Here is a 27919-nt window from a genome sequence, read left to right as displayed (position 1 = left end):
CGGACTAAGGGCAGGTGGGGAGGGAAGGCTGGCGGAGAACGGACTGCCAGCTCCCCCATCAGCTGTGTGTCGTTAGGCAAGACGCAAACCTCTCTGCGCTTAGTCACCCGTGAGGCGGAGAGGCCTCGTGCCTGTGAGTTAATGAGTTAACACGCGCCCGGCAGAGGGCCTGCACCTGGTGGTTCCACCTGTACCTTCTCTGCGCTCGGCTGGGGCCTGGTCGACAGCGTCTAGCCTGTAGGGGGCGCTCGAGGTGGTGCTTCGGGTCGTTAGGGACATAATACCAAGGGCTTTAACATGATCACATTCTTTTAAAAAAAACTTTATTCTTCGCTGCGTTGGGTCTTTGTTGCTGCGCGCGGGCTTTCTCTAGTTGTGGAGAGCAGGGGCTACTCTTCGTTGTGGCACGTGGGCTTCTCATTGATGTGGCTTCTCTTGTTGCAGAGCACAGGCTCTAGGCAAGCAGGCTTCAGTAGCTGTGGCACTACAGGCTCAGTAGTTGTGGCGCACGGGCTTAGTTGCTCCGCAGCATGTGGGATCTTCCCGGACCAGGGCTCGAACCTGTGTCCCCTGCATTGGCAGGAGGATTCTTAACAACTGTGCCACCAAGGGAAGCCCCTAAAATGATCACATTCTTTTTTTACAACACTGTGTTAAGAAGCCAACACAAAAGTCTACACATGGAATGATTCAATGGGGAAAGTGGTCACATTCTGCCTCCTCTGTTTCTACTTCTAAATAGTTTTAATATAACATCCTTCTACCGTTTCCTATTGACATCAATGATTAAAATTTTTTTTATTGAAGTATAGTTGACTTACAATGTTGTGCTAATTTCTTGTGTACAGCAAAGTGATTCAGTTATATTCTTTTTCATTACAGTTTATCTCAGGATATTGAATATAGTTCCCTGTGCTCTACAGTAGGACCTTGTTGTTTGTCCATTCATTATATACTAGTTTGCATCTGCTCATCCCAAACTCCCAGTCCTTCCCTCCCCCACCCCCACCCCCTTGGCAACCACAAGTCTCTTCTCCATGTGTCTGTTTCATAGATATGTTCATTTGTATCGTATGCATTTTAGATTCCAAACATGTGATATCATATGGTATTTGTCTGACTTCACTTAGTACGATAATCTCTAGTTGCATATCTAGTTGCATAACATCACTGATTTTTTTTTTTTTTTTTTTGGCCGTGTTGGGTCTTCGTTGCTGCACGCGGGCTTTCTCTAGCTGCGGAGAGCAGGGGCTATTCTTCATTGTGGTGCATGGGCTTCTCATTGTGGTGGCTTCTCTTGTTGCGGAGCACAGGCTCTATGTGTGTGGGCTTCAGTAGTTAAAGCATGAGGGCTCAGTAGTTGCGGCACATGGGCTTAGTAGTTGCAGCACATGGGCTTAGTTGCTCCACGGTATGTGTGATCCTCCTGGACCAGGAAATGAACCTGTGTCCCCTGCATGGGCAGGTGGATTCTTAACCACTGTGCCACCAGGGAAGTCCTCACTGTGATTTCTAAAAATATTTATTTGGTTGTGCCGGGTCTTAGTTGCAGCTCGAGGGCTCCTTACTTGTGGCATGCGAACTCTTAGTTGCAGCAAGCATGTGAGATCTAGTTCCCTGACCAGGGATCGAACCTGGGCCCCCTGCATTAGGAGCGCAGAGTCTTAACCACTTAGCCACCAGGGAGGTCCCAACATCAGTGATTTTTTAATCAAGAAAAAAAATGAAACACAGCAGTTGCTCTGGTCTGAATGTTTGTGTCCCCAAAATGTATATGTTGAAATCCTAATGCCCAATGTGAGGGTGTTATGAGGTGGGGCCTTTGGGAGTGCTTCGGTCATGAAGGTGGAGTCCCCCTGATAAGAGACCCCACAGAGAGCTCCCTTGCCTCTTCCTCCACGTGAGGACACGGAAGTCTGCAGCCAGGCAGAGGGCCTCACCCGCCCCTGCTGGTCCCCTGACCTCGGACATCAGTCCTCCGCACTGTGAGAAATCAATGTCTGTTGTCTTATAGGCTGCCCGGTCTGTGGTGCTTTGCTTGTTTTGCCCAAGAGAAACTTGGCACGCCCACCAGGAAGATGCATGTTCTGCTGCCATTAGACAGACCCTCATATCAGGAAGAGTTACATGAACAGAGCTGTGTTAACACAGAGACAGCACAGAGCGTAAATGTCAAGTCTGGTCAAGACAGTTTCTCCATGACCGTCTATGGGCAAAGGAGCTTTTTGAATCTTTTTACTTTTTTGTTCGTTTTACTTTTTCGGCTTTTCCAAATGTATCATAATGAGCACATGTTCCTGACACATGCCCAGTGGTCGAGGAAGACGTCACAGCACAGTGACTGACAGGAAAGCCTCCATCACTGGTGGAGGCAGATGTGGTGCTCAGCTCACCTGTGCACGTTCTTCTGAGCAGGCCTGGGCAACAGCGAGCACAGCCCGGTCCAGCTCCTGTCCTCAGGGGAGCAGAGCCCAAGGATGCCAGCTGATGCTGAAGGAGACCTGGGGAGTCTGCACTCCTCAGCTGAGCCAAGACGGGGCCCCACCTGCAGCCTGGCCTCTGAAACTCTAGCTCCGAGCGCACAGCAGCACCTTAGGGTGGCCTCCTCTGTGCCCTTGGCCCACACCTAACTTGCTAGGACCCTCACTCAGGGAAAGGCCTTAATTAACCAAGATCATGGGAGTGTTCTGGAAACAGCACAGAGCAAACACTGCCGCTCTTGATGGGTTGTGGCATGGAGCAGGGGGCAGGAAGGGGGCGCTGGGGAAGGGCAGGTGCCAGGTGGGCACCCAAGCTCATTTTCTGTTTTCAGAGGAGGTTCCTGCATGATGCTCGGGGCTATTAATACTACCAGACCTGTGACCTGGTTTCGTGGCAGACCATGGAGGCAGGGACACGCCAGGCCCCTACCTGGGGTGTGGTTATGCTGCAGGGTGCAGGGCTGGCCACGGGCTCTGCACACTCCCACCCTAGAGGCACCCAGGCGAGGCCCCTGCTCCTGTCTCCCCTGCCACCGCCAACTCCACCAGACTCCCAATTCGTACCCTGCTGCCCTAGGCTCTGCTATCAACACAGCATCCAGTGTGATCCTTTGAAAACAACTGTCACATCACACTCATTTCACTCAGAATTGAGCCAAAGCTCTTTGAGAGGCCCTCAGGGCTGCCCCCTGTGCCCTCCACTCACCTTGCCCCCACTTGGCTGCAGCCACGTGGCCTGTGCACCACAGGCTGCTCCCTCCGCCTCGCCTCCTTTAAGTCTTTGCTCAGGTACCATGTCCTCAAGGAGGCGCAACCCATGCCCTGATTTTTTTTTTTTTTTTTTTTGGCTGTGTCTGGTTTTTGTTGCAGCATTCAGGCTTCTTTCTAGTTACAGTGCGCGGGCTCCAGAGCACGTGGGCTCTGTAGTTTGCGGCGCGTGGGCTCAGCAGTTGTGGCACGCAGGCTTAGTTGCCCCACGGCATGTGGGATCTTAGTTCCCCGACCAGTGATCAAACCCGTGTCCCCTGCATTGGAAGCATTCTTGACCACTGGGCCACCAGGGAGGTCCCCCCACGACCCAATTTAAAATGACAGCCCAGTTCTCCCACAGCCTTGCCCCCCATCTCCAAAGGCTGCTCTGCCTCCTGCGCCACTTCCCATCCTCCCACGAGCTACACCACTTGTTTGTATTATGCACTTCGTAATGCCTCCCTCGCCCCACTAGAATGCTCTCCATAAGGTGAGGGATTTAAGACAGGGGAATGAAATGTGCACCCTGAAGCACAGGGTTCCCCAAATCACAGGAGCAAGCGCTCAGTCGTTAGGTGGGGGCAGCCTGAGCAACCTCTGTGTCCTCACAAAGGCCTTGGCCTGGACCCCAGACTGTGACTAGACCACACATGGCCACACCGGAGCAGTGGGTGCCCTTACCTGGCAACAAGACCAACTGACAGCTGGGGGGACGGGGCCTGCAGTTTGATGCCTACCCAGGAGAACATATTTTGTGTAGCTGCTTTACTTCCAAAGAAAGGGGAAGACACAGCTGTCTTCTTCACTTAGAGAAATGCACGATTACACTCAAACACTCACTGGAGTGCCTCCTGGGAAGGGCGGCCTTTGCTCTGGAGACACCTGTCTGAGCCAGCTATCCCCGGTGACCAGAAGGGGACTGGCGAGCAAGGCTCAGTCCTGCAGTTTGCGCTCGCACCTCTTCTCCAGGTCGGCCATCTCCTTCAGGACCGTGGCCACACCGAACCGCAGCTCCTGGAACTTGGCCGTGGGGACCTCGAAGCGGAGGGCCGACCCATCCGAGAGCTTCAGCTGCATCAGGACGCTTGGCTGCAGGGAGCGGGCCAGGGCGCTGGTGGAGATGGCCACGTCCACCCTCCACCGAAAGTCGGCAACATGGGGCAGCCAGGCCCCCTGCTGCCTGGCCGCAGAGTCAAGGAGAGGCCGCTGGCTCCCAAACACCACACTGGCCAAGTCCACGACCAGGTCTTGGGGGATGCAGAGCTCCTGGAGCTGGTTCTTGAAGGCATCGGGCTTCAGGCTGGCCGGGGGCAGCCGGAGGGCCTGCTGGAGCAGGGTGTGTGTGCCAGCGATCAGGGCACCCAGACGCTCCTCAGGCAGGTCTGCACCAGCCCCGAGGCGCCGCACACCCTCACGGCAGTCTTCCCCCTGCAGACTGCTGACCACCAGCTTCAGCAACTTTCTGAATGTGCCCCTCTCCAGGTCCCTCAGGAGCTGGGGCATTGCTGCCACCTCTGGAGGCAGCTGGGTGCCCAGGAAACTCATGCAGCCACTGTGACTGTCACCAGGGCGATGCAGGTGTGGAGCTGCAGGACCCATGGCAGACATCGCTGCTTCCTGCTCTTTGACCGGCAGCCCAGGTAGGAGGTCCCAGCAGCAACTGCCTGGAAGGGGGGCGGAAGAGAAGCCCAGTGACTCCCATGTCCTTTGGGCCAGTGAATGAGGACTGATATGGTCTCCACCTCCCAGATGCTGATGGTGTGAACCACTGATGACAGCCAGCATGACGGAAGGTGCCCTGGAAGCAGGTGGCGGAGGGGCCCCTCTCCAGTCCCTGGAAGAGGGGAGGCAGGAGCCAGCAGAAAAGGGAGATGAGGTGGGGAGGAGAGAAGAAAGAGAATCAGGAAACAGGAGAGCAACGTAAGTTCTCCAAATAAATAACGGATTAAAGAATGAGAGAGAAGAAAGGTCCAGAGAACACAAGGACACAACAGCCACTGCCGCTGCCACTGACCACTCCAAGATCACTCAGCTACTCCACCTCCAAGCCGCACACGGCTCTGCACGAGCGGGTTATCGTTCTCACCCCACCAACAAGGAAATCGAGGCGGAATCAACTGCTCAAGTCAAGGACTAGAACCCAGGCCCGTCCACTCAGAAGTCCCTGCAGGGGGGAGACCAGACGGCGTCCCTTAGGCAGGAAGGGCTGAGGCGCAGGTGTTAAGAGAGGTGGGTGCAGTACCTGGAAAAAAGGGCTGAGACGTCACCTGAAGGACAGCACGACACCCCACACCTGCTTCTGCAGGAGCGCCCGGCCCACCGCAGCCGCGCCAGGTGCCGAGCAGAGCTGTCCCCAAGGCGCCCCCACCCCTGGACTGCGGGCCTCAGCGCGGCGGGCCCGGGCGCACGGGGAACTCCCCACTGGTTTCCTCGTACCCCACTCTCCCGGGAAGGCCGGGCCCCCTCACCCCGGCTGCCAACGACCACCCACGGGTTTTCTTTCAGGGCCTGGCCAGTATCGGGACAGCCTTCCGCAGCCCCGCCGCCTGCCGCTCAAGCCCCGGTCCCTGGAGGCCAGCGCGCTGCCCCCCGGCCCGGAGGAAGGAGCGCCCCGAGGCGGCCACCCAAGCTCTTCCGAGCCGCCGCCCCGGCCGCGGTCAGTGCCCTGTGGTCCGGTCCCGAGCTGCTGGATCGGCCTCCTGCCTCCAAAGCGTTCGCCGCCTCGCGAGCAGGGCGACCCATACCCATCCCCGCTTCCCGCTGCGCCCCCGTACCTGTCGCGGGGTCCCAAGCGGAGCAGAAAGGCGCTCGCAGACGGAAGCGCGGCCTGGTTCCCGGAAGCGCGGCCTGGTTCCCGGAAGCGACCTAGAGATCCCCTGCCACCTCCGGGGGGCACCTCTAGGACAGCGGGAGGACCCGCCCTCGGTGATCCGCGGCCTGTGGGGCGGGGCCTAGGCCGCCGGGTTGGTCTTACGGGTCCGACCGCGCAGGACGCACCTCCGGTTGTCCTCCGCTCGGATGGCTGATGCCTCGTTTGCACTCGAAAAGCAGGGGGTCTCTGCCGGGGTCTGGGGGCACGGGGGTGGGGGGCCTGGGCCTGGGGGTGGGGGGGTGCCCAGTACAGACCTTGGGCGGGGAGGCTCGCCTGCACAAAAATGCGCGCGAACTTTGCCTCTCAGTTGTTCACTTTGAATAGGTGAATTGATGGGATGTGCATTTATCTCCATAAAGTGGTATTTTAATGTCAGGGCTTCCCTGGTGGCGCAGTTGTTAAGAATCCTCCTGCCAATTCAGGGGACATGGGTTCGAGCCCTGGTCCGGGAAGATCCCACATGCCACGGAGCAACTAAGCCGGTGCGCCACAACCACTGAGCTATTGAGCCTGCGCTCTAGAGCTCACAAGCCACAACTACTGAGCCCCCGTGCCAGAACTACTGAAGCCCACGCGCCTAGAGCCTGTGCTCTTCAACAAGAGAAGCCACAGCAATGAGAAGCCTGTGCACCACAATGAAGAGTAGCCCCTGCTCACCACAAGCAGAGAAAAGCCCACGCACAGCAACGAAGACCTAACACAGCCAAAAATAAAATAAATAAAATAAAATTTTAAAAAAGGCTAAAAACAAAACGATATCTTTTCTAAATCCATGTGATCCAAAAGCAAGAAATATCGACTTGTAAAAGATAGCTATAGAAAAACCACAGTACTTGCTTCTGTTTCCATACTTATTAAACAAATTCCAGGGAGTCAGGAGAAAAAGGCAGCCCTTTTCTTCCATTTATCCTGAATTTTGTTCTCTTTTTGCCCATTTCCCTCCCATAAAATATCCAGGGGCTTCCCTTTCCCTTACTACCTTCTTCAACTTCTATTACCTAGAAGCTTGAAGAAACCAGCCTATCACTAAGTCCAATTTTCTGACCATTAATTTATAAGCTTTTAGCAAATAACTTGTCCTTTAATAATTGTAAGTCAGAATTTTAAAAATCAAATTAAATGTTCAACTTAAGCTAGACAAAAAATACCAAACCTAAAGGAAGTAGAAAGAAATAATAAAGAGAAAATGAACTGGGACTTTCCTGGTGGTGCAGTGGTTAAGAATCCGCCTGCCAATGCAGGGGACACGGGTTCAAGCCCCGGTCTGGGAAGATCCCACGTGCCGCGGAGCAACCAAGCCCTGGCGCCACAACTACTGAGCCTGTGCTCTAGAGCCTGCGTGCCTAGAGCCCGTGATCCACAACAGGAGAGGCCACCGCAATGAGAAGCCCGTGCACCGCAACAAAGAGTAGCTCCCACTCACCGCAACTAGAGAAAGCCCATGCGCAGCAACGAGGACCCAACACAGCCAAAATAAATAAATAAATAAATAAATAAATAAATAAATAAATAAAAACAGGGAATTCCTTGGCAGTCCAGTGGTTAGAACTTGGCACTTTCACTGTCGGCAGGGTTCAGTCCCTGGTGGGGGAACTAAGATCCCTCAGTGGTGCGCCAAAAAAAAAAAAGGAAACAGAGTGGATGAATAAAACCAAAAGCAGATTCTTTGAAAAAGACACCAAAAGCACATGACAAAACAAAACTAGAAATATTGGACCACATTAAAATTAAGAACTTTTGTGCTGCAAATGATACTATCAAGACAGTGAAAAGACAACGCACGGAAGTGTGAAAATATTCGAAAACCATATATTTGAAATAAGGGACTTGTATCCAGAACACAAAAATAACTCTCACAATTCAACAGTAAAATGATAAATAATTTAAAAATTGGAAGAGGATTTGAATAGGTATTTGGGCAAAAAATATATACAGATGGTCCACAAGCACGTGAAAAGATGCTCAACATAATTAGCTCTCAGGGATATGCAAGTCACGACCACAAGGAGATACGCCTCGCCGGGCCTAGACGGACAGTAACTGGAGTCAACTAGGGCTGGAGACTCGAGCCCTCAAGGGCCGCAGTCCCAGCGGATGCAGGATGAGACCGTAAATCGGACCGGAACCCTGGGAAAGTTTGACACGTGCTCGAGAAGTCAGCCTGGAGATACAGGATTTTCGTTCGCACTGAGCTGCGTTCTGAGGGGCTTTCCCTAGACCGAGCATATCGCGGAAGCCGCCTGGGCCACCTCCGCCTCCGCAGGCCCAGCTGCCCCTAGCTGAGGGGACCTCAGTCACATCTGCCCTTAACCAACATCAGACGGCTGCCCCCGCGCCTCGCGGAGACCCGGGCGCCCCCAAGAGGCCGAGCCCACCCGCGGGACTGGCCGCACCGCCGGAAGTAGTCCCGGGGCGGGGCCTGCGCGTACGCCCTCGAGTCCCTCTAGGACGCAGGGAAGACCTTCGACTCTATGGTGCTCGGCGTCCCGCCCTCCTCGGTCCGTTGTGGCAGAGGGGCTGGGGAAACCGAGGGCTGGAGAGCGGGGTTCCGGGCGGGGCTCCGGCGGTTCTCTTTCAGCCCTTGACTTGGGGATCGCTAGGCCCCAGCATCGTAAGCAGTGGCGGCTGCCGCAGGGTGGAGGCGACTTGGCCCCAGGGGACCTTCCCCTGCGGTCGGTCCAACGGAGGCGGGCACAGGGCTGCTTATTGGCTGGTGAGGCGGGCGGCCGACGGGAGTCGGCTAACGAGGCCTCCCGGGTGGGCCGGGTTCCGAGTGCAGGGCCTGCCGAGCGTAAAGGAGTCGCGCGGGCTGCGATACAATTGTAGGCGTAGGACGGTCGCTGACTCCACTGAGGCACTTGATCACCCAACTTGAAGAGGCCCTGGTCCCCTGGGGCTTGTTAAGTTCTGCGCAGATGATGAGGGAGGCGGCACCCTGGGGTCTGAGGACTGTAGGGACGGTCCTTGGTGGCGGGAACCCTCATGGACCAGCTGGGGTCTGTGGAGAGTCAGAACTACTTCTGGTAGCCCTTGGGAGGGCTTCTAGGTGGCTGTGGTTAAAGATAAAATCACAGCACGAGCCGAGGAGCTTAAGTCAGAACCTGGGTCTTGTCACTAACTGAAGGAAACAGTTATCTCCTAAGCACTCAGAGCTCATAGAGATATTGCTGCCCGTTGGGCATGAACCTGGTAAAATCCACGTGATGAGAACAGTATCTGACATTCATTGAGTACCTGCCACGTGCCAGGTTGTGCTGAGTGCCCCGCACGCACCAGGCAGGTATTAACATCACCATCTTACAGGTAAGAAGACTAAGGTTGGAGGTTACACAGATTGTCTATGACTGCATACTAAGTGAATTCAGATCCATCTGTCCGGCCCCAAACCCATGCTTCTGTTATTCCCCCCAGGGACTCACAGTGGGTGCAGTTGGGCTTCTGTGAGGACAGATGAGAGACTGCAGGTGTGCTACCGAATAGTTTGGAGTCACTCTAAAGCTTCATCAACCCTAACCTTACTTCCCAAGAGGGCAAGAGAAACGACTTTAACTCAGCAGAAACTTGTTCACTCATTAGAGAAAGTCTGAGGAAACCTCCATTCCGCTTAGACTCCAAGCCTCAGAGGAAAAAAGAAAATGGACACGTGAAGATCCGGATGTGTGCAGACGCCACCCAGGCACTGTCTGGGAGACCTGTGGCCGGACAGCCGAGGGCAGTGACCACATCTGTAGTCTTATCCCTACAATGGGGATGGAAACAGCAGCTGTCAGTGCTTGGAGCCACTGAAATTTGAATCTTAAGACCCACTCCCAGATCTCCCAGCTTCCCCTGAAACTTGTGTTCAAAGAGGGCTGCATTCCTGGCAGCAGCACTGGTACCACTGACAACGGATGGGCCCTTGGTGAGTTCCCCTGTGCCCTGGCTCTCTGCTCTTCTGTGTCCACTTCCTGGAGGACAGGGCACCTGGTCTCAGCACCAGGGCAAACCTGAGGAGCAGACCAGGGTTGGTGAGCCTGTCTCTGGACAGCCTCCCTCTGGCTCCCTAACCACAGGGGCCCCACTCCGCCACAAGCTGCACGAGAGCTTCTCTACCCTCAAATCCTACGTGAAGGAAATGGATCATGAGGTTTGGGTGATCAAGAAACTGATTTACAATCTCTGAGGAACAGACAAGCCTCTATATTACGCCCGGGAGACAGGTGAGATGAGCCTCACCGAGCACCTCTCCGAATCCCACACAGTCCTCATTCCTGGATGGCCTGAAGATTAACTCTGAAGCCCTCCTTGACGATGCCTCGCTCCTCAAAACCTGCAAACGCTCCACGGCCTCCAGGACAGAGCCCATAGTCTCCAGGAGACAAAAAGCCAGGCCCTGCCAGCTCCAGAGTCACATTCCCATCTTTGCTACATTGCACCTTTGCTTGTGCCGCTTCTGTCCCCTTGTGCCGTCATCCCACCGTCTGCAAGGCAGTTCCAGTCCTCCTTCATCAAGCCTTCCTGGCCTCTACCACTGCCTCCACCGCACTCCTGTGTTACCCCCAACAGGACCTGAGGAAGCACCAGACAGGCTGCGTCTCCCTCTCCCCACGAGGAGTCCACAGTTGAGGACAGGACTCAGAAATCCCCCTTCCCGTTCCCTTCTTGACCTGTGTGAGGCAACACCTTGCTCCTCCCCCCAGGCCTGACAATGGGGAGCCCCTGGGCCGGCACCCTGCTGGCCTTCATCCGCACCTCCCGACTTCTGAAGACCCGGTGTTCCTGGCTCGGCCTGGTGGGAAGGAGGTCTGGGTGGCTGTGCCTCACACCTGTTCCTCTCAGGCCTTCCTCCTTTCCCCTTGGATTGGGTCAACTTGGGAAATCTGATCCAAAACTTTTTTTTCTCATTAAACCTTGTTTTAATGGGTCTCAAAATTCTGTGACAGAGTTTTGGTCCAGTTGTTTCCATTAAAAAGTTCTGATTTGGGGACTTCCCTGGTGGTCCAGTGGCTAAGACTCCGCACTCCCAATGCAGGGGACCCAGGTTCGATCCCTGGTCAAGGAACTAGATCCCACATGCCGCAACGAAGAACCCGTGTGCCGCAGCTAGGACCCAGCACAGCCAAATAAATATTAAGAAAAAAGTGGTTCTGATTTTAAAAACTAGTAACTTGAAACTGCCATGCAACACCCCTGCAACAACGGTCCACAAAACATTCTCTTTTTCTTCTGAAGATTTTATGATGCATTGTTCTCATTAGCCAGTCTTTTACTATTAAACCAAAATGGCCAATTGAGACTGTCCTGAGACCGTTCTTCCACCACAGGCTAAGAGTTGGTGGCAGGTATTAGGGACAATACAGTTGACCCTTGAACAACACAGGTTTGAACTGTGGGTCCACTTATATGCAGCTTTTTTTTTCCAATAAAAAAATCTGGGGTTGTTGAATCTGCAGATACGGAACTAAAGCTATACTCGGATCTTCAACCGCGTGGAGAGTTAGTGCCCCTAATCCCCACGTGGCTCAAGGGTTAAGTGTATTCGTTTAGCCTTCCGAACTTTCTTGCCAGCTCCAGTACAGCAGACCTCTCGCCTACTGCTTTGATGACACTCACAGCTGCCGTCCATCTCATGTCACAAATACCAAAATGGCCCAGAGAAGGATCGTCAGAGAAGCTCTCAACACACATGGGCTTGCTGGGGACCATTTCAACGAACGAAGCGTCACGAGGTTTCAAGAATCTGGGGCCATCTTCCAGACTCTTTCCAGAACAGTGATCAACATTCTTCACCTTAGTAGACTTGCAAGCAGCAGATGCCCAGCCAGTGTTGACACAGCCTGGATGACTCAGGATAGTCACCTGGGCTGTGAAGCCAGCCACCTGCGTTGCTGGATCATTTTTGCTGTTGCCACGATGAGCAACTTTAACAGACACGTTCTTGACGCTGAAGTCCACACTCCCCAAGAAGAGCTTCACTCAAAGCTACCACTGTGCACGTGGACAAAGGTGACCACTCCGCTGGGTTTGAGAACCCCCATCTCCTCTCATCCCACAGGCTTGGTGCCAATGCACCAATTGTGTGGATGTGCTGGAGCGGTGGACGCGAGGGCTTGTCAGCTGGACGGGCTGTGGGCAGCTCGGTTCCACTGCACTGCCACCTCTACCAGGTATAGGGGGCTCAGTGGAGCCCATCTTGTTAATACCTGCAGTTAGTGGTGTCACACCAGTGTGTAAGCCAAAGGGCCTGCTCAGGGAGGGGTCTGCCCATTCTTGGAGACAGAAGCAACAACAACCAGGACAGCACAGACAGCCTGAGATGCGCCTGTGGTCATGTTTTCAATAATGTCTCTGTGTCCTGGGGCGTCACTGGTGGTCACAGAATGCTGGCTGGTCTTGGGTCTCCCCAGGGAGGTCGGTGGGGACGTGGCGCTCATGCTGAGCTTGAAGCCACGTAGGGGAGCCCTTCCCGTCCCCACAGGCTCCCTCCCCACCCCCCACAGTTCTCCACGGCTCCTTTGTTACTCCCACCATAGCTGTGAGGCAGACAGCCAGGAGAGGTGGACGCACCTGAGCTCCGTATCCAGCGACGACGACGTCTTTTCCTTGCCCGTTTAAGCTTGGGCTTAGTGGTGTTTTTTATTTATTTATTTTTTGTAAGGAAATGGAGATCCATTTTTTTGGTTTGCTTTGTTTTTATAAATTTATTTATTTATTTTTGGCTGCATTGGGTCTTCATTGCTGCACATGGGCTTTCTCTAGTTTTGGCGAGCGGGGGCTACTCTTTGTTGCAGTGCATGGGCTTCTCATCGCGGTGGCCTCTCTTGTTGCGGAGCATGGGCTCTAGGTGAGCGGGCTTCAGCAGCTGTGGCTCGCGGGCTCTAGAGCGCAGGCTCAGTAGTTGTGGCACACGGGCTTAGTTGCTCCGTGGCATGTGGGATCTTCCCAGACAAGGGCTCGAATCTGTGTCCCCTGCATTGGCAGGCGGATTCTTAACCACTGCACCACGAGGGAAGCCCTAGTGGTGGTTTTTAAACGCCTGTGTCTGGGAGCAAATCCACTGTGGAAAAAGCCGGAAACTTTTCAACAACCATTTTATGTAAACAACCAACTATTCCGTTATACCTACAGTTTGAAATTCACGGTGGCTTTCTAGCCTTTATTTTCTACGGTAAGGACCTCATTATATACGTCATTACCATTAATTACTTCGGGGAGGATTGAGCTGCACGTGCACATTCTTTCACAGATTTTAGAATGCGGCGTTTGCTGCAGCCAGCGATCCACTTGACTGTGGAGGCGGGGTAACTCCCCTTTTGCATGCTTCCAGATTTTAGAAACTTAGTACAGAAATGTAGGAAGCTGTCAGCTGCTCTCCATTTGCGCAGCCCAAACCCAACGCAGCCAAAAGTAAATTAAAATAAATAAATAAATAAAAATAAATCTTCTCTAGTGAGGTATCCGTTCACATCTTTTGCCTGACTGTCCCTTCTCTTTGTCCCTTTCCTCACAGCAGAACACCCAAAGGGAGCATTGGGATGGATTATGGGCTCGTGTTTTCAGGCTAGAGGAGACAAGTGGATGACACTGAATGATGGGGTTTGGCGGAGGGCAATGGAGAGGAGGACCCGGACGTGTGTCCAGCAGCCTCCCAGCCTCTCGGGCCACCTTGGCCCCTCCCACCTGGACTGGACCCAGAGATGAGTGCCCAGGGCTCCTTGGGGGGAGTCCCACCTTCTGTTCCCCAGAGTTACTAGCCGGAGCGCAGGCAATGGCTCGGGACACTTGTGGACCCACGTCTGTGTTCAGGGAAGCCAGAGAGTTTGGTGGGCACAGCTGCTCAATGAGGCCATGTCCTCAGGTGTGTCCAGGGCAGGGACTGGCTCCCAGGACCTGTGCACTGTCCAGGACGTCTGCCTGCGCCTTAGGTCTGCGATCATCCGACCGCAAGGAGTGGGGGCCCTGGGTGTTGCTCACCGTGAGGAGGAGACCCAGCTGGGAGGACACAGAGTTGGCTCACAAAGAGGGCAGGAGGCTGTCCTGGAAGCCTTGGACCCCTCTGTCCCCAGGACTTTCTCTCCTCTCTATCTCTCTGTGGACGCTGGCTCCTCTGCTTCTCCACGTGGGGCCCCTCACCCTGGCACTCAGTGCATTGTCTGTGTCACTAGCCCTTGCAGGGACAGGCACCTGCCGCTCAGCTGTACAGAGGCTCAGAGAGCCTGCAGCACCCTGTCCAGTCAGCATGGCCTGGGGGAGGCTCCAGGACAGGCACATGGACCAGTGTGGAGGTCCCTCAAGGCAGCAAGTACCTGTCTAACTGTAAACTCCCCTCATATGGGATGTAACGGGTACAAGAAAGGCTCTGGTCACGGGCAGAGGGGGCATTCTGGGTGCCTGCCCTTGCCGGATGCTCCCTGTTAAACAAACGCCCCCCCCACCCAGTTCTTGCCATGGGTGGCCCTGCTCTGCGGGAGACATGATGCCCTTAGACCAGAGTGCAGGCAGAGGCAAAGCCAGCTGTGTTCCCATCTGCAGGGGAAGCCAGTGATCTGTGAGGTGGCCAGGTCTCAAAGAACAGAAGAATCAAATGTACAGAGAAAAGCAGATGGAGAAATGGGTCCGCGGGTCCGTGGATTCGCACAGCATTGCTGCAGTTAGTGCTGGTCCCCGGAGCCTTCTTCTCCTGAAACCCAAATGGGCTGCGTGTGGCAAAGATTTCTTGAATATGACACCAAAGCACACACAACGAAAGCAAAAATAGGTAAATTGGACTACATCAGACAAACTTTCTGTGCATCAAAGGGCACAATCAAGAGAGTGAAAAGGCAACCCACAGAATTGGAGAAAATATTTACAAATCTTATATCTGATAAGAGGTTAATATCCAAAATATATTAAGAACTCCAACTCAACAACAACAACAAAATAAATACCAGATTTAAAAATGGGCAAAGGGTCTTCCCTGGTGGCGCAGTGGTTGAGAGTCCGCCTGCCGATGCAGGGGATACAGGTTCGTGCCCCGGTCCGGGAAGATCCCACATGCCGCGGAGCAACTAGGCCTGCTGCCACAACTACTGAGCTGCGCGCCAAGAGCCCGTGCTCCGCAACAAGAGAAGCTAACACAATGAGAAGGCTGGCACCGCAACAAAGAGTAGCCCCCGCTCGCCACAACTAAAGAAAGCCCGCGCACAGCAACGAAGACCCAATGCAGCCAAAAATAAATAAATTTATAAAAAAAACCCAAAAACTACCATTTGATCCAGCAATCCCATCTCTGGGTATATACCCAAAAGAACTGAAAGACGGATCTCAAAGAGATATTTGCACACCCATGTTCATAGCAGCATTATTCATAATAGTGAAGAGGTAGAAGCAACCCAAGTGTCCATCGACGAATGGATAAACAAAATGTGGTGTGTATATATAATGGAATATTACTCAGCCTTAAAACAGAAGGAAATTCTGACACATGCTACAACATAGATGACCCTGGAGGACATTATGTTGAGTGAAATAAGTCAGTCACAAAAAGACAAATACAAATACATTCCACTTATATGAGGTATCTAAAGTAATCAAATTCATAAAAATGGAAAGTAGAGTGGTGGTTGCCAGTGGCTGACGGGAGGGAGGAATAAGAAGTTGTTTAATGGGCAGAGAGGTTTAGTTTTGCAAGATCTGGATCTGGAGCGCTGTTGCACAACATTATGAATATGCTTACCACTACTGAGCCGTTCACTTAAAGATGATTAAGATGGTAATTTTATGGTGTGTGTGTGTGTGTTACCACAATTTAAACAAAGACTGGCCATGTCAAGAGTCTGTGAGGATGTGCAGGAAATGAAACCCTCATCACTGCTGGTGGGGATGGAAAGTGGTGCAGCTACGTGGAAAATGGTTTGGAGGCTTCATAAGAAGTCCAACATACACCTCGCATATGAGCCATCCATTCTACTCCTAGATGTTTCCCCTAGGAGAAAAGGATTCCATTTACACCAAATTCTAGAAAATGAAACTGACCTAATAGGTAGTGACAGAAAGCAGAGTTCCCTGGAGATGGGGTGGGGGAGGGTAAGAGGGCGGATTCATTGGGGCCTGCAAGACTGGGGAAGTGCCGGCCACGTTCACTGTCTTGATTGTGGTAATTCTTTCACAGATGTGAAATTAAACAATACATCAAAGCTTATCAGCAAATTGTACCCTTTAAATTTGTGTGGTTTATTGTATGGCAATTATATCTCAATGAAAGTTAAAAATATTTTAAAAAATGAGTCAGCCTGTCTTATTTTCCAGGCAGCAAAGTCAAAGGAGGTCTGAAGGCTGTTTGACGTCTCAGCAACCAGCCTCCTGCAGGGGAGAAAAAAGAGCGGGTCGGGGCGCGTCCACCCCTCTCCTCTAAACTCCCTAGGACGCGTGGGGCTGAGCCCCTGGTCCTATCAGCGGACTGCTGGGCGACCTTGGCCAAGTTTCTCAACTCTGTGCTCAGCGTCTCCACCCGGAAGAGAGAATGATGACAGTACCTACCGTAAAGGAAAAATTATACCAAGCCTGGTGTGCCGAGGCAGCTTCCTTGGGGAATAAAGAGCGTCCCTGATAGAACACCTAAGCAATTTCTGATGAGCTGTAAGCGGATTAAGGTGGAAACCAGTTACCACCAACCCAGGGGACCATCAGCCTGTCCCTGCTCGTGGGCAGAGCCCCAGATCTGGCACAGAGCCCACTGCAGGTGGGGAGCGGCCCTCGGACTGGAGGGAAGGGATCTGATTGGGTTTGACAGCCCAGAGCCAGCTAGGGAGAGGGACTCCTGAGGGAGTGAGCCGTGGGGGCGTGGCCCCGGTGAAGTCCACGGGGGCGTGGTCAGGGCGGAGCGTCGAGGAGCTTAAGAGGCTGTCTCCTGGGGCGAGTCCTTGGGCAAGGGGCGTGGCCCGGGAAGGTGTGACTGGGATCTGAGGAACGCGGCGAAGCCAGGGTCCCGAGTGAGGCATGGTCAAGGAAGGGGCGAGGAGGGTGTTGGGGGCGTGACCGGGTGCAGGGGCGGTCGTGAGGGGCGTGGTCAGGAGGCCGGAGCGGGTCCCAGCGGGTCCACGCTGTCCCGCCTGTGCTCGGGCCCTCGGGGCGCCAGGCCGCTGTTCCCACGCCGCTGCCCAGCCGGGACGGAGCCAGAGGTGATGCTGGAGCACTCTGTCTTCCTGGCCCCATCCTGCAGGGGCGAGTGGGAAGAAAAGGGGTCCTCAGTGGGATTGCGTGCGGCCGGGCAGCGGAGGGGAGGCGGCGCCTTTGCACGCAGGCCCCGGGCCCTTTCCTGTCTGGAGCAGGCGATTCTCCTCGTTTATCAACGTGTCCCTGACTCCGCAGCTCTTCCTTTCCATCACGTAGGTGCAGGTGTTTTATACGCGTCCTTAATATGTTTTTTCCTTGTAAAATATGCACTGTTGTGTGGTGTATGTGACTTAATTTACATGTTGTGCTATAAAGTCCACTTCACTTAATTTTTTACGCAGTGCCTTGTTTTTAGGATCTTCTCTTGTTCTTCATACCTCTGGTTCTTTGTCCCTGACTGCTGCGTAGCACTGTCAGTCTGCGCGTCTGTCCCTGATGATGGACGCCTAAGTTGCCTCTTATTCCCCATCACTGCAAATCACGTAGTGCTGCGTATCTTTTTACCTGGTCCCTAGGAATGAAAATTCCTCTGGATTATCTATCCAAGAACGGGTTGCTTGTTCATAAGGTATTGCACGCTTAATTTCACTGACTACCGCTAGGTTGCCCTTCAGAGCTGCTGAGTACATTTACACTCCCAGTAGCCGTGCCTGAGAGTTCCCAATTCACTACACCCTCCCCAACACTAAGTGTTATACAGTGTTCTTATTTCTGCCAATCAGATGCATATCATGGTTGTTTCAATTTGTCCTTAATGGATTCCTAGTGAGTTTCATGATCTCCTCAAATAACATGTGGGCTTTCCCCCTTCGTGAATTGTCTTTTCATATGTATATGTTTTTTGTTTTTGTTTCTGGCCTATGTTGCTATTGGAGTTCCTGTTTTTTGTTTTGTTTCATTGTTGATATGCAAGAGCTCTTGTATATTCTAGATACCAATCTCTTGTCAGATTTAGACTGTAAATGTCTTCTGCTAGTCCATCATCTATTAATTTTAACTGTGATGTCATCTGTTTAGTAGAAATTAAATCAGAGGTAGTCAAATTAGTTAATTTTTTACCTTGTGGCTTGTAGTTTTGTGGTTTTAATAAGTCTTTACCTTCTCCAAGGTCATAAAGATTCACCTCTATTTTTTTTAGAAGTATTTCAGTTTTACTTTCTTCTACTTTTCATATTTATGTGGATAATCTACTGGGAACCCAATTTTATACATATTAGATGTGGATCCAGCTTCATGTTTCTTCAAATAATTCCTCAACAAAGAATACATTAAATAATCAATCTTTCCCCATTACTTTTTATACATTAGTGAGATTCTGAATTCTTTTTTCTGTTCTATTGGTCCATTTGTGTTCCTGAGCCTATCAAGTACCATTGCTTTGGAGTAGATCCTAACATCTGGTAGAGTACCTGCCTGCTGTATGTCCTCCTTCAAAACTGAACTAGCTATTTGTAGACTTTTATTCTTCCATGTATATCTAAAAAATATGTTTTTCACATTCCTCAAAAAATCTTACTAGAACTAGATTATTAATATTTTGGTTTTTTAGACCACTTTAGTGAGCATTGACATCTTTACAGTGTTATGCCTTCTGGTCCATGAACATTGTATGTTTCTCCATTTATTTAGGCTTTCTTTTAAGATACTTTCATAGAGTTTTTATGTGTCCTCTATAAAGGTTTTGTATATGTTTAATTAGCTTAATGCCTACATGGTTTATAGCTTCCGTTGGTGTTGTGAAGGGCATCTCACTTTCCATCATATTTTCCAGTTGGTGGTTTCTCATCTGTAGAGAACCATTGTTGGGTTTTGTGAGCAGATCTTACTGAACTCACTGATTCTAATACTTTGTTGATTCTGTATATTTTCTGTGTAGAATTTCATATTATCTTCAATTTTTGAGACTTCAGGTTATTCTCTTCTAATCCTTAGGCTCCTTTTTTTCTTTTATTGTTGCATCGGCTGAGTACACCCGCCTCCACCCACCAACACCCACCAAGAAAGGCATCCTTTCTTGCTCCTGACCTTAAAGGGTTTGTATCCAAAGATTCTCTGTTGAAAATAATTTGTGTGGGATTTTGGTATATAGCCTTTATCAGGTTAATAAAGTTTCCTTTGTAGTCTCAGTTAAAAATTTTTTGATCATAAAGAGATGCTGACTTTTATCAACAATTGAGAGGAGGTGATTTTATCCTTAGTCTGATGATATGCTAAATTACACGGATAGATTTTTCTGATGTTATCCTTACATTCTTTTTTAAAATTATTTATTTATTTATTTTTGGCTGTGTTGGGTCTTCGTTGCTGCCCACGGGCTTTCTCTAGTTGTGGCGGGCAGGGGCTACTCTTCGTTGCGGTGTGTGGGCTTCTCATTGCGGTGGCTTCTCTTGTTGCGGAGCACCGGCTCTAGGCACACAGGCTTTGGTAGTTGTAGCTCATGGGCTCAGTAGTTGTGGCTCGCGGGCTCTAGCAGGCTCAGTAGTTGTGGCACACGGGCTTAGTTGCTCCGCGGTATGTGGGATCTTCCCGGACCAGGGCTCAAACCCATGTCCCCTGCAATCGGCAGGCAGATTCTTAACCACTGCACCACCAGGGAAGTCCCTATCCTTACATTCTTGTATATCCTTAAGCATTCTGTGTTTTTGTATGTTGGCATTCAGTTAACAATTTTTATGTACGAATTCCACATCTATGTTTTCAATAATTTATTATTTATTTATAAATTTATCCCAAACTACTAATGTAGTTAATTTATCCCAGACTACTAATGTAGCCCTCCTCACTTTCCCCTTTGGTAACCATAAGATTGTTTTCTATGTCTGTGAGTCTGTTTCTGTTTTGTGAATCTTTGTATCTTTAAAAACATATTTATTTATTGGCCATGCCACATGGCTTGTGGCTAAGTTCACCGACCAGGGATTGAACCCGGGACACAGCAGTGAAATCGCCAGGTTCTAACCACTGGACGGCCAGGGAATTCCCTGTATCATTTTTTTAGATTGCACAAATAAGTGATATCATATGATATTTGTCTTTCTCTGTCTGACTTACTTCACTTAGTATGATAATCTCTGGGTCCATCCATGTTGCTGCAAATGGCATCACTTCGTTCTTTTTTATAGCTGAATAATATTCCATTGTATATATGTATCACATCTTTATCCATTCATCCCAAATTAGTAGTGTGGGATTAACAGATACACACTACTATAAATAAAATAGGTAAACAACAAGGACCTACTGTGTAGCACAAGGAACTATACTCAATATCTTGTGATATTGGAAAAGAATCTGAAAAAAATATGTATAACTGAATCACTTTGCTATACAATTGAAACTAACAACGTTGTAAATTAACTATACTTCAATAAAAGACAAAATAAAACCAACAAACAAAAACAATATTATGGTGAGGTTCAGGTAAGTCTTTTGTGAAGCATGGCCACCAGGGGACCCAAGGACCTGGGAGGGATAAGTGGAGTTAAAGGAGGCATTTTGTTTTTATAACGAGAAATATCAGTGGCTTTGTATGCTCATGCAAATAATAAAACAGAGAGAGACAAACAGATGATGCAGGAGAGGAGACAGATAAACAAAATCTTTGAGAATGCAAGAGGCAGTGGGTCCCAGTTCATCAGAGGAGGGCCTGCCTTGTATAGGAGCAGGGAAACTGCCTGCCCATTTTCAGGAGGGAAGGTGAAGGGCAGGGATAGATATGGGCGGGCCTTTGGGTTTGGTGATAAGAAGTTTTGTTCTCATCTGGGAGGCTGAACTAGAGAGGCCTAAGAAATTCCTATGCTCACTTTGGGGAACGGGAGACTTACCCTCTGGAGAAAAATCACAAGATTGCCAAGGAGCGTGAAGTGCTCCTTCTAAGTTTAAAGCGAAGCCAGCCAGCACAGGTCTGTGATGTTTCTGCAGCATTCATGGTGGAGAATGGTGGGGTTCCTCCAGACTGGGCTTTCTCAAGTGTGCACAACGGAGAGGGAGCTAGAGACAGGAGAGCAGAGACCATTTTTCCTGTGTATGGGAGTGCAGTGTGAGGATGGGCCAAAAGGGAAGTCAAAGAGTGGTGACAGAGTCCCGATCAGAGCCGGGAGGCAAAGCACTGCAGCAGCGGCGCACTGAGGGAGTGAGCTGCAGGCCGGAAGTGGAACTCAACTGAGGGCTTCTGAGCTTGAGCTTTCAGCCCTTTGCAGTTCCTTGTGCGAATGGGATCCGGGCTGTGGCCACGGAGTGGTGTGGGCTTCTCTGTTTTGTTGTGGGAGCTTCAGGCTGGTTAGCTTCCATTTATATCGACATGCATGTCAAATACTACAACTTCTGGAAATGAATACTGTATAGGTAATAATAATTTTTAAAAGCCTGAAGAGCAGGCTAAACGCAGATTAGAAAACGCTAAATAGAACAACAGTAAAGCTTAACTGACCAATTACCAAGAGTTAAGATGACAGAGCAAAAAGAGAAAATCGTAGAGACACGGAGGACACAGGCCGTCCAGTTTAGCTTGACAGATACATAGGGAGAACCTATAAGAATGGAGGAGAGCCAATATTTTAAGAGACAGTGACTGATAACTTTCCAGAATCAAGGAAAAGTGAAATCTTTTCCAGGAAGTCCAACATGGTTTGAGTAGGTAAAATTACACCAAATCCACACCGACACGTAGGAAATGTCAACTGCACCGCACCGAAGGGGCTCGGAAGAATCTCAGGAGCGATCTGACAGGCATCGTCGGCCGTGGTGCGGACCGCGGGGCTGGAGGGAGCGCTTCGGCATCACCTGGCCAGCAGCCGCCCCTCTCCGCCCGTCGCACCCAGGGCCCCGGGTGACCCGGGCCGGGGGCGCCCCTCTTCGCCCGAAGCATCCCCGAACTCGCCCGGACAGCGCGAGTACCCCACACGCGCGCTGTGGGCGGAGCCAGCGCGACTACGCTCCCGACTCCCGGCATGCAGCGCACGCCCCCGGCGGGACTCCTGCTCCCGGCGTGCCGCGCGCCGGCGCATGTGCACGGGGCTCGCGGCGGCGTCCCCTGGCGGCGGGGGCCGTGCGGGGCGGGGGCGGGGCCGGAGGCGGGGGGTTGCGCTGGTGACGGGAGGACGCGCGGTCGCGGCGCATTGGGCCGGCGGCGGCGGCAGCGGCGGCGGCGGCGGCGGCGGCGGAGGGCGCGCACCGAGCGGGCGGCGGCGGCGCGGGAGAGCCGCGAGCAGCTCACGCGCAGCGTGCGAGCCGGGATGAGGGGCTGTGGCCGCGCGGCCCGCGCGCAGCCTGCGGGTGAGAGCGCGGACGGTGGGCGGCGCGGGCCGGGAAGATGGCGGAGAGGCCGGCGCTGTGGCCCCTGCCCGGTCTCCTGGAGGTCCCCGGCCCGGCCCGCGAGGATACGGGTCCTTGGCGACTGAGGGGGCGGGCGGTGCCGCGACCGGGCCGGGGAGGGGCGGGTTCTGTGTGTAGAGGTCCGGCTGGGGGGGCGGCGCAGGGGCGCGAGGGGCCCAGGCCTCGCGGGGCCAGGGTGTGTGGTGGGTGTGGGGTCAGGCCTAGGGGTGAAGGTGGGTGAGAGTGTGCCCGGCCCGGGGTGCGGGTCGGTGAGTGTGCCGGCCCTGGAGTGTGAGCGTGCCCGGCCTAGGGTGGGCGTGAGTGGAGTGCCGGGCCTGAGCGCGTGGTGTCGGCGCGGTTCGGGTGCGCAGTCGGGGAGGTGCAGGGCCGGGGAGTCGGGACGCGCGTGTCCGGGTGCGGGCCGTGGCCTCCGGCCCCGCCGATCTGGCCTCTGCAGGGAGGCGGGCTGGGGCGTCCCCTACTTCCCTCCCGGTCGCCCTCCCGGAGCTGGAATTCCCGCGGTGGCTCCCTGGTTGCGGGATTGGTGTGGGTGGAGGCAGTGTTCCGCGCGAGGGCCGAGATAGAGGCAGGCTGTGCGCATCTTGGGGGTCAGGACGTCTTTTATTTTAAAACGTGCAGCTGGCGGGGAGGCCGCCGCAGCTGTGGGTGTGTTACATGCTGCTCCCACCAGCAGCTGCTGTGGACGCTGCGCAGCCTTCAGCAGCAAAAATGCGGCGTCCCTCACCCGCTTCGTTGTCCTAGGGTTTAACCAAACCTCCTGTGACCTTTACAGAAACCTACAGTTGGAAGGCTTCTTGTTCCTCCCCTGGTGCAGACAATAGGAGGTTTGTCTTTGAAGCCAGCGAGGGGAATTGCACCCTGTACATCCTGGGTGCCTCTGTAAACAGCAGGTGGTTCCCGGTCAGCGGCTCCCCTTTCACAGTGAGCAAGGTGTGTTTCTCCTCGTTGGGGGAGGGGAAGGAGATTTGATAGGGGTGAATGTGAAGCAAGGAGACTCATTCCATAAAGCAGCTTGGCGCGGACTGTGTGCCCCGCGCGCTGGCTTGGGAATGAGCAGGGCCCTGGGTCTCTCTGCCTGCACTTTGTCTAGTCAGCTGTCTGGAGAGGCTGGAGAACAGGGGGGAGAAGAGGGCGGCTTCTGGAGCCAGACTGCTTGCCTTTGAGTCATGACGCTTCTGTTTACTGGCTTTGTACTCTGCCTTTGGTTCCTCATGTGTAAAATGGGAGCACCAATAATATTGGGCTCCCTGGGTGGTTGTGGGGACTCGGTGAATTCATTGTGCCTTGTTGTCAGTGTTGAGAAAAGTCAGGAGTTGTTATCGCTGCCAAGATCTGGTTTCCAGGGTGCACTCACTGGGTCGGCTGTTTCGTCTTAGTTTAACACTAACTTGAGGTCTGTGGCTCTCTTTTCTTGTGCAAGCTGGGGTCATATTTGGAGAAACAAGTCTTTATAAAGGTAAACGAGGAACAAATCTCATGTACTTAGATAAATTATCATATAGAACTGTTTTTAAAAATCTTTTTAGAAGAAGAAAGCTTCTAATGAACCAGTCTAAAATCCTGCAGTACTTATTGTCCTGGGAGGTAGATAGGATTGTTGTTGACAGAAATGAGATGTCGAGCAGTTCTTGGGTAATTCTCTACTTGAATTAAACTATCAAAGCCATTGTTGTTATACTTTTTTCTTTTTAATTAAATTAATTAATTAATTAATTTTGGCTGCGTTGTGTCCTTGTTGCCGCACGTGGGCTTTCTCTGGTTGCTAAGAGCGGGGTCTACTCTTCGTTGCATTGTGATGGCTTGTCTTGTTGCGGAGCACGGGCTCTAGGTGCACAGGCTCAGTAGTTGTGGCACGTGGGCTCAGTAGTTGTGGCTCGCGGGCTCTAGAGCGCAGGCAGAGTAGTTGTGGCACACGGGTTCAGTTGCTCCGCGGCATGTGGGATCTTCCCAGACCAGGGCTCAAACCTGTGTCCCCTACATTGGCAGGCAGATTCTTAACCACTGTGCCCCCAGGGAATCCCTGTTGTTATACTTCACAGTGTTATCCTTGTAACGGAAAAGATACTTTATTAACAAACTAAGTGACAGTGAGGGCATAAGCACCAGAAAATGAGGACTTGGCATTATCAGTGCTGTAACATTCTGTCTTGCTAAGCTGTTGGAAGGAATAACTTAACTTGCTTCAGAACAAAGTGGAAAAATTCGTCATGTTTCCCAAGAAGATGGTTCTCTTTCTCAGGTCTAGGAAGAGTATCTTAGCCTTACCCTAGATCACTTCATCTCATCCCCTTTATCTGTGTGACACTAAGACTAGGAGGGACCCCCCACACACACTTTAAGGAGAGTCTTTGGGCATTTGTGGAGTCTAAGGTTGAGAACATTTGATGTTCAGAGTGAATGGTAACGAAATAGCTTCTGTGAGCAAATTTTAAAATATCTAAAGATAGATTTAAAAACGTCCATCCCCGCCTTCTTTCCTGCATGTGTGCTGGTGTGGGCTGTCCTTGAACAATGTAATAACAGTGAATTCAGTGTGTTGTTAAGCCTCCACCTGGTTCTTTGTTGCTTTTGAAGAAAAATGTCCGTGTAAAGATGAAAAAATTAAAAAAATGTTTCACTAGGAGAACATTCTCGTAGTGAAATATCTAGTTTTACTAGCAAGATAGCTTTGCTGTGCCTGTTCACTGACCCATGTGGCCATTTGTTGAGGGTCTTACACGCTCCCACTCAAAGTTGGCTCTGTGGGTGTCCTGTCTCAGGAGCTCAGCCTGGGTGTCGCAGCGCTGGGCCTGGCGACACCTGGCAGAGCTGGACTGGGCTGCCCTGCCTGGAGGTCTCTTCTCCTGTTATCCTTCTTGCTCCCCTGGTAAAGTCTGCACCCTCAGCTGTGGGCTGTCTCTGCTCCCTCCTATGCCTGCCTCACCGTGCCTCCCATCAGCCTCTGGGACTCGCCCTTGATGTCACCTGGCAGCTCTGGCCTGCTCCCCGCGGTTGTTTCTGACCCTGACTGCTGTCCTGCAGCCACACTGTTTCACCCTGCTGAGAAGAGCCTCCTCCCTTGGGCCTGCAGCCTTAGCTCACTCCTGCTTCTGCTGTGCTCACGCCTCAGCCTTCCAAACACTGCGCCAGACGAGGGTCTCTAAGCTACAGCCACTGACAGGCCCTTGGCCTGTCTTTGTAAATAAAGTTTTATTGCAACACAGCCACCCTGGTTTATTTTTGTATCATCTGTGGCTTTACGCGGGCCTCTCACTGTTGTGGCCTCTCCCGTTGCGGAGCACAGGCTCCGGACGCGCAGGCTCAACGGCCATGGCTCACGGGCCCAGCCGCTCCGCCGCATGTGGGATCTTCCCGGACCGGGGCACGAACCCGCGTCCCCTGCATCGGCAGGCGGACTCTCAACCACTGCGCCACCAGGGAAGCCCTCATCTGTGGCTTTTTTGGCAGACTTGACTAGTTGCAACAGAGACTTCATGGCCCACAACACCTAAACTGTTTCCTGTCTGGCCCATTTTCAGAAAAAGTTTGCTCTAGAAGTTCAGAGGGAGAAGGACTGCAGGGGGGGGGCTTCAAGGAAGAGGTGGTCTTTGAGCTGAACCTCAGCAGGAGGTGAGTGGGGGAAGGATGGAGGACACTGCAGCACTACAGACAGAAAGGGTTTCAGGTCTTGGGAGTAAAGGCAAGAAGGTGGCTCATGTGTGGTTTGTGGGGTTAGAAGTTTGTATAAGGAATAAGAGGAAATAAGGGTTATAACGTGAAGATCTTTGAACTTAGGTGAAGGACTTTAGATTTCAGTTCTCTGGCTATGGGGAGCCACTTCAGGTCTGTGAGTAGGGGAAGTCCTGATAAAATGGGTTAGGAACGTGTACCTGGCCGTGATGCGTAGGATGGGTTGGGGAAGGAAGAAATCAGGGAGTTTATTGGGCAGCTTTCTCTAGAAAGACTGCAGTAACAAGTCAGAGGTTTATTTCTAGCTCACATTTCATTTGCTTGGGGCTCTTTTCTGAGAGTCTTCATTGCTGGATCGGGGACGTGCCCTTGTTTGGGACACGCTATTCTTATGGCAAGAGAGTGGCAGAGACTCAGCCTCTCTTTGAGCTTCAGCTTAGAACTGGAGACTCAAGTTCTGTGGCCAAAGCAGGTCTCCTGGCCCAGCCCCGGGAGAGGAGATACGTCCCACGGCCAGGGACAGGCTGTAGGATGGACAGCCCTCTTACAGGGAGGGTGGCCAAATAACCAGAGCCAATGCTAGGACCACCCCAAGTGAGCAGACAAGTGCCAGCCGCACTTCTTCCCTTAGCCGCCTGCGCGGAAGCCCTGCAGGCGTCTCAGGCCTTGCCTCCTGCCTCACTTCTAGCCTTGGCCGCCTGGTGCTCTGGGCCCATCATGTGCTAGGTTCTTCCCCCGCATGCTGCTGCTCCCTGCCTTGCTCGTCGTACCTTCCACGTAGTTAATGAATCCCCCTTCCTCTGGCAGCAGGGCCAGCTGCCAGGCGGGGCCTGTGCCTGTCTCGTCCACACTGTGGCGGTTCCTCCTGGCTGGACCCCCTCACCTCTGTCTTCCACGCAGCTGCTCAGGGCATGTGTGCAGGTCAGTGTTCTCATCCAGCGGTGGTTCATCTGGAGACATTTGCGGTCGTCCCAACTGGGAGCAGGTGCAGCGGCAGCGAATGTGTGGAGGCCATCCCGTGCCACCCAGGATGCTCCGCGGCCGAGGAGCAGGCCCCGGGCATGTGTGCCAGTCGTGCTGCTGCTCTGCCCTCCTCCCCGGCTCGCCGTGCCCCCTGGACTGCTGTCCGTGGCCCAGCGTGCCCCGACTCGCACCCAGCGCTCCGGCGACTCTGGCTGAGCACCGCCAGGCCCAGCCCTGCTCCGCATTCTCTCTTCCCCTCACACAAGCAGGGCTCGGTGGCTCCTTAGGCCCTCACTGGGGCCTGCCTGGGGCCTGATCTGTCCCCATGCCAGGCACGCTCTGCACAGCCTCCAGTTGTCCCCCTCTGCACAGGGAGTCCTCGAGGGCAGTGGACTCAGTGCCTCGTGTAGCATTTCCTTTGTGTCTTAACATCAGCAGGGATGGACGCCTTTGGGTGGGAGTCACCGTTGTGCTTCCCAGGTTGACACAGCAGCGGCTGCTTCCAGCTACCTGAGGCCTCTCATCTCTTGCTGTCCTAAGTGTAAATGTTTTAATTCTCATAGATTCTTTTCATTTTTGCTCCTTAAAAGGTTAAAAAATTTTGTACTACGTAACATCTTCAGGGTTTGAAGGCACAGAGGGTGCACAGTGTAGCTGTCTGTTGCCTCCATCCCTTCTCTGCCCCCAGAAGCCTGGTCCCCTGGAGGCACCCACT

At 52.5% G+C, this 27919-nt stretch overlaps 2 protein-coding genes and 1 non-coding gene across 17 annotated transcripts in view; 1 reads left to right on the top strand and 2 right to left on the bottom strand.

Annotated features, from left to right (window-relative positions):
• Nucleotides 1-1613: 1613 nt before the first annotated feature.
• Nucleotides 1614-1686, bottom strand: TRNAR-CCU (transfer RNA arginine (anticodon CCU)). The gene has a single exon. It is a non-coding gene; the product is annotated as a tRNA-Arg (tRNA).
• Nucleotides 1687-3978: 2292 nt separating this feature from the next.
• Nucleotides 3979-6134, bottom strand: COMMD5 (COMM domain containing 5). Of its 3 annotated transcripts, none has more exons than XM_027132319.1 (2): nt 6005-6134; nt 3979-4894 (listed from the first exon to the last, which is right to left on the bottom strand). In XM_027132319.1, the coding sequence occupies exon 2, from the start codon at nt 4836-4838 to the stop codon at nt 4164-4166; it is 675 nt and encodes a 224-aa protein (XP_026988120.1). In that variant the 5' UTR covers nt 4839-4894; nt 6005-6134; the 3' UTR covers nt 3979-4163. The 3 variants fall into 3 exon arrangements, with proteins under 3 accessions (XP_026988120.1, XP_026988119.1, XP_026988121.1); XM_027132318.1 differs by having other exon boundaries at nt 3979-5064; nt 6005-6023; XM_027132320.1 differs by lacking the exon at nt 6005-6134 and adding an exon at nt 5245-5985.
• Nucleotides 6135-22357: 16223 nt separating this feature from the next.
• Nucleotides 22358-27919, top strand: part of ARHGAP39 (Rho GTPase activating protein 39) — a 73372-nt gene continuing 67810 nt past the window's right edge. For 4 of the 13 annotated variants that reach the window (XR_003438308.1, XM_027132148.1, XM_027132151.1 and 1 more), the window contains exon 1: nt 22359-22512. The gene's annotated coding sequence lies outside the window, so the exon portion shown is untranslated. Of the gene's footprint in view, nt 22513-22781; nt 23503-27919 lie in introns of those variants that run through there. The other 9 variants (XM_027132145.1, XM_027132139.1, XM_027132140.1 and 6 more) reach the window with 5 other exon arrangements.

The sequence above is a fragment of the Aethalodelphis obliquidens genome, unplaced genomic scaffold (genome assembly GCF_003676395.1).
Source record: "Aethalodelphis obliquidens isolate GAN/ISIS:26980383/991018 unplaced genomic scaffold, ASM367639v1 scaffold41, whole genome shotgun sequence".
Classification (NCBI taxonomy): Eukaryota; Metazoa; Chordata; class Mammalia; order Artiodactyla; family Delphinidae; genus Aethalodelphis; species Aethalodelphis obliquidens.
This window is presented reverse-complemented; position numbering and strand designations above follow the sequence as displayed.

Excerpts from the sequence above, each read along its gene's own strand:
- COMMD5 (XM_027132318.1), bottom strand. The coding sequence starts at position 5,015 with ATGCTGGCTGTCATCAGTGGTTCACACCATCAGCATCTGGGAGGTGGA.